The sequence below is a fragment of the Mandrillus leucophaeus genome, unplaced genomic scaffold, assembly GCF_000951045.1.
Source record: "Mandrillus leucophaeus isolate KB7577 unplaced genomic scaffold, Mleu.le_1.0 Scaffold505, whole genome shotgun sequence".
Classification (NCBI taxonomy): Eukaryota; Metazoa; Chordata; class Mammalia; order Primates; family Cercopithecidae; genus Mandrillus; species Mandrillus leucophaeus.
The window spans coordinates 1,226,324-1,234,647 of NW_012105421.1; the positions used below are offsets into that span (position 1 = coordinate 1,226,324).

The 8,324-nt window shown below is 37.6% G+C and overlaps 1 protein-coding gene across 1 annotated transcript in view; it reads left to right on the top strand.

Annotated features, from left to right (window-relative positions):
• FAM179B (family with sequence similarity 179, member B) overlaps positions 1-1,266 on the top strand; it is a 164,925-nt gene extending 163,659 nt beyond the window's left edge. The window contains exon 21 of the mRNA XM_011996232.1: positions 127-1,266. Within this exon, the coding sequence (XP_011851622.1) occupies positions 127-392 (266 nt within the window). The 3' untranslated portion in view covers positions 393-1,266. The remainder of the gene's footprint in view (positions 1-126) is intronic.
• Positions 1,267-8,324: the final 7,058 nt, after the last annotated feature.

Consider the following 8,324-nt stretch of genomic DNA (forward strand, 5'->3'; position numbering starts at 1 on the left):
CTAACTTTTTAGGACAAATGACATAAGGAAGAAGCTTAGTATATTTTAGTTGCTTTTTATTTAGCAGAGCTTGGGCTTATTTATTAAGAAAAAATCCTCACTGTTTTTTATATTTTTATGTTTCAGATATTGTTATGGAACTTTATCAAAGGAAGCCGCATGCCACAGAACAGAAAGTGTTGGTTGTTTTATGGCATCTCTTAGGAAATATGACAAATAGTGGCTCTCTGCCTGGAGCTGGAGGAAATATACGAACAGCCACAGCTAAATTATCAAAAGCACTCTTTGCACAGATGGGTCAGAATCTGTTAAATCAGGCTGCATCTCAACCACCACATATCAAAAAGAGTTTGGAGGAATTACTCGATATGACAATTTTAAATGAATTATGAATCTTTGATAAAATACTGTATGATGAACAAAAGTGTTTACATGATGACAAGTGGAACTTTCCAAAAGTTATGTTATCAGTGCCTGCACTTCACATCCAGCAAATTAAGTCAATGGCTATTTTTATTTGCAGCCTATGAGTACACATCTGTCCTATATCAACCTTACCACTTACATCCATCACATAAAAACCTAAAATATATCATTCATGAATAATTCACGAAATCTGAGTCACATGGGATGAATTCAATTTTAATATTTTTGAAAAAAGTCCTGCTCATTTGCACTATTCTATAGAAGCTACAATTTGTTGCCCTGTATGTACAATTAGAATTGTAATTAAAAATATACTTTTTATTATGTAATCATGTTCTGGTATGTCTCATTTCTCAGCCTTATTTTATAAAGTGGAAGTCATTGAACTATGTTATCAGAAACTAAGTTTGTATATTATTTGTGAAAAACATGTATTTCTGAATCAGTCCACTAATATGATTGTGCAGTATTAGCTTGCTTTTGCTGCTGTGTTAATGTCATATATTAGCTTACCTTTTGGGTTTAATTATCTTACATAATTGTGAAATTTAACAAGTTATAATAAAGCATGACAACCAAAGTTTTAGAAAACATTAAACATTTTAAATGCACGTTTAAAAAAACGTGTCGAATGTAACCCCCCTATTTTTGTGTGCAAACACTAAATTTTATTTCTTTATGTTTTGACCTTCATAAAGGTGTTGTTTTGCTGCCCAGTTGTGTAATTCTCAAAAATATTGCCAGGTCTTCTGTAGCTTTTTTCAGAATTCATGGGCTTACAAGTACTGTATGCATCTTTAAAAAGAAAAGGAATGTTATCAAATAAAAGGATTTATTTCTGTAGATGTGTGAGAAGTGTCCTATTTTTCCAACTTCCATACATGTTAAAATGAAAAAAAAATATATATATAGTAGTATTGACTTATCACTTTCACTTGATCTACTTATGATATTGACCTATCACTATTGACCTACAAATAGACTTGGGTTACATTCTAACTTTGTAGGAAATTAGCTGTGTGACCTTGGACAAAGTCACTTGCCAGGTCTGGGCCTCAGTTTCCTCATGTCTGAAATGTAAGAACTAGACTAGGTGATTTTAAAGGTCCTATCCTGTTCTAAAATTCTATGATTCTGTTCATTCTTTTTTACTTCTGAGTCACTGACCAGTTTTCTAATGTATCTGGCTGTTTTTAAAATTATGATTTAAAAAAATGTATCCTTAGCTTTTGAGAAAAAAAAAAAGGTGAGAGGGTTGTTTCTATTTTAAGCTACACTAGAAGAAAAGTAGATAATTGGCTACTTTTTCTATTTATATAAACTTTTATATAATTATATACTTTTAAAATACCTTATATTTTCTTCTAAGTGTATTTTATTGTAGTCCTCTAGTTTGGTGTACTTTATGTATAGGGCCATAGAGTAAATATTTTTGGATTTGTCAGTCCTTATTTTATTTATTTATGTATTTATTTTGAGGCGGAGTCTTGCTCTTGTCACCCAGGCTGGAGTGCAATGGTGTGATCTCGGCTCACGTCAACCTCCACCTCCCAGGTTCAGGAAATTCTCCTGCCTCATCCTCCTGAGTAGCTGGGATTACAGACGCCCGTCACCACGCCCAGCTAATTTTTGTACTTTTAGTAGAGACGGGGTTTCGCCATGTTATCCAGGCTGGTCTCCAATTCCTGACCTCAGGTGATCTGCCCACCTCAGCCTCTGAAAGTGCTGGGATTACAGGCGTGAGCCACCGTGCCTGGTCTTTTTTTTTTGAAACGGAGTCTCGCTCTGAGTGCAGGGGCGCGATCTCGCCTCACTGCAAGCTCCGCCTCCCGGGTTCACGCCATTCTCCTGCCTCAGCCTCCCAAGTAGCTGGGACGATAGGCGCCCGCCACCACGCTCAGGTAATTTTTTGTATTTTCAGTGGAGACGGGGTATCACTGTGTTAGCCAGAATGGTCTCGATCTCCTGATCTCGTGATCCGCCCGCCTCTGCCTCCCAAAGTGGTGGGATTACAAACGTGAGCCACCGAGCCTGGCCACCCGGCCTATTTTTTACACTTAAAAAGTGTAAAAATAAATATTCTTAGCTCAGGCCATAGAAAAATAGGCCTCTCTTAGACTCGTTTGATCTCAGTTGTAAACTCTGAAATCATCATTACATTTTGCTTCAACCCTACTTGATATGCATCATTGATACAATAGTTACAGATTTTAAGTTTTATTAATTATGACTCCTGCCTTTGTATCATTGCACTTGTGCTAGCTAAATTTGCATCAATAGATTGTTAGAGATATTGAAGGTAGATTTTAGATTTTAAAGGAAAAAGAAGACCATTACTTCATGTATAAGCCTAATTATTCCTTAGTTTGAATTTTGCATTGAAAATACAATATTCTGATCAGTCTAGGGAGAAAAATAGTACAGTAACTATAATCATTACTAATAATGTGGCAGCTTTATTTTACATAATATGTGAGCTACCTTTTATTACAAAGAAAATAGCCATTAATGTAACAAGAGTCTCAAGCCTAAAGAGTTTCTGTATTTTAGTAACTTCTTGATAGTGAGCACTCAGAAGTCTAGCACTTTTATCAAGAACCGTTTAGTCAACAAAGAATGAGAGACTGATCACTGATTGAAATAACTAAAGAAAAGCTGAAGGCCTGAATAAACAAATGCATTTAATTGGAATAAAGGAATGTTGTTTACTAGCAATGATAATTATAAAAGTCTAACGTCACCCAGCAATGCGACAAAAAAATAAAATGTTAAATGATGTATTTACCCAATGGAATACATTAAAAATGATGCCAAATACTAATCACAGGACAATGTTCACAGTATGTTAAAGGAAAAGTGTGACTACAAAATAAGTACAGTATCTCCATCAATATATGTGCACATAGAAAACGGAAGTAGTATATATACACCGACATCTTAATGGTGGTAATCTGTGGGCAGTGAAGCTATTTTAATTTTTTTTCAGTGTACTCTTTTTTTTCAGTGTAATTCTTTTTCAGTGTAATTTCTAGTTTTTCAGAAATGAACAAGACATTGCTTATAGTAAAATTTAAATTACAATAAGTGAAGATAATCTGAAGAGAATCTGAAAGGTAATTTGGAGAGAAAAAAATATGTAGCAAAGAAGAGAGTAGTGAACATCACAAAAGTGCTAAGGGAGAGTGATGTGACTCAAAGGGAGATGACCGAGGGAGGCAAGTATTATTCAGATAAAGAGCATAAGACTTTGATTCAGAAAGCATGAATTTGGGAACCCAGTTGTATAATTACCTGCTAAACCTTACATACATCCGGGGGTTATTGCAAAGTCCAAAATTTAAAAGGGATTATGTATAAGAAAGCATTTGTAGGGCCGAGTGTGGTGGCTCACGCCTGTAATCCCAACACTTTGGGAGGCCTAGGTGGGCAGATCACCTGAGGTCAGGAGTTCGAGACGAGCCTGGGCAACATGGTGAAACCCCATCTCTACTAAAAATACAAAAATTAGCCAGGTATGGTGGTGGACGCCTGTAATCCCAGCTACTGCGGAGACTGAGGCAAGAGAATCGCTTGAACCCAGGAGGCGGAGGTTGCAGTGAGCCGAGACCGTGCCATTGCACTGCAGCCTGGGTGACAAGAGCAAGACTCCGTCTCAAGAAAAAAAAAAAGCATTTGTAAACCTCAAATGCTATGTAAAGTTAACATTCCCAACGGAAGGAAGACCCAACTGGCATGAGCAAAAAGGAATTATTTTATTGTGTATATTTATGAGGTACAACTTAATGTTTTTATACATTGTGGATCATTAAGTTAATTAACATATCCATCACCTTACAGACTTAACTTTTTTTGTGTGTGGTGATCACGTTAAATTCCACTCTCATAGCAATTTTAAAATACACGTTATTATAAACTATAGTCATCTTGTTATACAGTAGGTTTTCAGAACTTACTCCTCTTTTATTTATTTATTTTATTTTTTAATTAGTTTTTGAGACAGAGTCTCACTCTGTCACCCAGGCTGGAGTGCAGTGGCACGATCTCGGCTCACTGCAACCTCTGCCTCTGGGTTCAAGTGATTCTCTTGCCTCAGCCCAAGTAGCTGGGACTGCAGGCATGTGCCACCACACCTGGCTAAGTTTTTGTATTTTTAGTAGAGATGGGATTTCACCATGTTGGCCGGGCTATCTCGAACTGCTGACCTCAGGTGATCTGCCCACCTCAGCCTGCCAAATTGCTGAGATTAGAGGCTTGAGCTACCACGCCTGGCCTTCTTTTTTTTTTTTTTTTTTTAAAATAGTCTTAGAGATGGGATCTTGCTATGTTGCTCAGGTTGGACTTGAACTCAAGGGATCCTCCCACCTCAGGCTACCAAAAGTGCTGAGATTACAGACATGATTCACCTTGCCCGGCCATAATTCTTCCTTTCTAAAAGAAACTTTGGACCCTTTGACCAACCTCTTTTCCATTTCCCCACCCTAAGCCTGCCAGCTCCTGCAAACCACCATCCTATTTTCTACTTCTTCGAGTTCAACTTTCTTAGATTCCACATATAAGTGAGATCATGTATTATTTTTCTTTCTGTGCCTGGCTTGTTTCACTTAACATAATGTCCTCCAGATTTATTCCTATTGTTGCAAATGACAGGATTTCCTTTTTTAAGACTGAATAGTATTTCACAGTGTCTATATACTGCATTTTCTTTATTCATTCATCCATTGATGAACACTTGATCAAGACTTTGAGGCACTCATCTCTATGATTCCCTCAAGGAATTGTGTTGCCCTTTGTTTCATGTTTTCATAAGAGATATTGGATAAGAAAGGTTCTCTAAGTTTTATTATAGCTTCTAAAGCTGTTGTATCAGTTGGAATGCTTTTGACTGAATAGCAAACCCAACTAACAGTAGCTTAAACCAATTGGTATGTTATTTGTCTCATACTACAAGAAGTGTAGAAGTATGTCACTGCTAAGCATTGTGCCAATGGCTCGATGATATCAGAGCTGACTATAAGATGGCAGCTTCCTCTCCAAATATCATAATTGTGCTTCAGACAGAAAAAAAAGTAAAAGGGATAACAAGCACAGGTGTTTCTCTAGTGAGGCTTTGCTTTTTTATTTAGGGAAGAAGACTCTTCCTATGTACTTCTACCTACATCTCATTGGCCACCCTTAGGTTCAAAGGAGGCTAGGAAATTGAGTATTTCATTTCCCAGTCTCAATAGCACAGGAAAATAATAGAGAAGATAGTGGGCATGGATACGACTGAGCCGACCTACAATATCTGCCACATTCCATAAGACCCACTCTGTCTGATGAACCACAGTGGCATTCTATGACCCAGGAATTGGTTTTAATTCAGGTCCAGTGTTTAATAAATTCCAAGAAGCCAGCATGTTTTCTGTTTCCTGGTATGAAGGTACCCTAACAAGTAGCCATAAATCTCTGAGGGAATAAGAGGAATGTGCAGAGTGCTATTATTATAGTGCTCTTCTTTAAGGGTATCTGGAAACAGGAGTAACATTGATAACTCTCAGGAAGACTGAATTGAGGAGATATTAATACCATTTGAGCTAAATTTGAAAGATGAAGTAGTAAAGAGGAAACAAGCTTCATGTTATGTTTGGATTTAAATCTCCTGGAGCTACAGTTTTAAGTTTACTTGCTTTACCAGTAAGGAGAAACACTAAATACAGGAGTCTGAATGTTTCCAACAGAAGAGCCACCACAATTTATTTAGTGACGGTTTATTTATAATGTAAACAAATTTCATTCCCTAGAGCAATATATTCTGTAAATTAAATGATCCACGAGGTATTTTATGCAGTTTTTCATGGCATGTTAACGTTTTGAAAAGAATAAACAGGAATCATACTGAACAGCTCAGAAATTGTGATTAACACTGGGTATCACAAGATACATTTTGCTCTTATATCAATTAGGACCCAAAAGGAAATAGATGGCAAATCAAAACTGGCATAATTTGGGAAGTGGTTAATAAGGGAGTATTTATAAAGGCAGGGCTTAGGGAAACCTGGAACCTAGAATGAAGTTATATGAAGAGGGTTACCTGGATCAGAGCTGAGATCACCCACATGGAGGGAGCTGGAGGAATAAATACCGTGACCTCACTCCTCAATTCCATTCTGCCAGGACTTTCTCTTCGCCATACTCAACCAGAAACCAGGAAGCAAGAGAACTTATCGATATGGTCTATAAGGGTCAATCTCCAAAGAATGGAGCAGAGTGGATAAGGACAGACAGTTGATCTGGAGGGGCAAATGGAAGAAATACATGAATAAATGATATCATTTCCCATTTGTCTGACTTCTTTGTTCTGTTTCTGAGATCACATGACTTTAAATATTGTTTTTTTTAGAACCCACTACCCTCTAAACTACAGTATTTGGTATAATATCTTTTTTCTTCCCAAAGCTTATAATTGTGATACACAATTTCTAAAAAGTCAACTAAGGCTAAATCAATTTTTTTTGTTGTTTTTTGTTTTTGTTTTGAGATGGAGTCTCACTCTGTCTCCGGGGCTGGAGTGTAGTGCCACGATCTTGGCTCACTGCAACCTCTGCCTCCCAGGTTCAATTGATTCTCCTGCCTCAGCCTCCTGAGTAGATGGGATTACAGGCATGCGCCACCATACCCAGCTAATTTTTGTATTTTTAGTAGAGATGGGGTTTCACCACGTTGGTCAGGCTGGTCTCGAACTGCTGACCTCCTGATCTGCCTGCCTCGGCCTCCCAAAGTGCTGAGATTACAGGCATGAGCCACTGCATCCTGCCAGCTAAATCAGTTTTTAAGATAATGTATGTTTCTAGCAGTGGGGATCACATTTCAGGCAAAGAGAAGACCCCACTTAAAGGTTTTGACACATAAAAGGGCTGTGGGAACAGTAGGTTCTGTGGAGTTACCGGGAGGCAGAAATAGTGAGAAGCCTGGCATGATTATGAAAACACTATTTTCCATTCTAAAAGTTTAGGATTTCTTTAAAAAAAAAAAAAAAAAAAAAAAACCGTGGAGGAGGAAACCAGTGGAGGTTTTTAGGCAGGGGAGTGAGAGCAATAGCACTGGCTTGAAAGGTAGAATGTAAAAACTAGATAAAGGAAAACAATGAATCCACAGTGAATAAAGTTGAAGATGCAAGTAGATTTTTACAAAATGGCTATTTGAGTGAATGACATCTCAGAGATAATCTTATTTACTGATAAAGAAGTTGAGGCCACTTTAGAAAGACCAAAGAAAAGGAGTGAAGGTCATGCCAAACAGTCACTGTGTAACAGTGCCAGCAGCAAACTCTGGTCTGTCTTCCCAACGCACCACTCCCTTGACTATTCTTCCCATACTAAACATTTAAAAGCTGCTGTTTAAACCTGTTAAAAAAAACAAAAACAAAAACAAAAACATGGCCACATTGTCAGAGAACCCAAAAAAAGGTAGCTTGGAGAGTAGAAGAGGCAAATGCAAAAGGAAAGCTACTACTTGGTACTACTAGGTGCAGTGTGATGCAAGTGAAAGGTAGAAAAAAAGATCTAATTTGGTATTTGGAAGTAAAGGTGCTGGTGAGAGGATTTATGATTAACCAGCGTTGTAACAAGAAACATCATCTTGTAAATAATTATTTGCAGAGGCGACAGATTCCAGATGAGGAACTTGGAGCCCAGTGGTAATAATACTGCACCTTGAACAAGAGATTAAATGGTAAGTGATGGGTGAATGCAGGGGCACAATTGTAACAGAATCTTAAAGGGAGAGAGGCCAGATTGGAAAGAAGTTTGTTTTTTGTTAAAGTGGAGATGGCAGTACAACTGAAGAGGACTGCTAAGATTGTCAACGCACAGTCCCCCTCAATTTGTCCAGAGGATAACGTATCCCTTTATATATATATA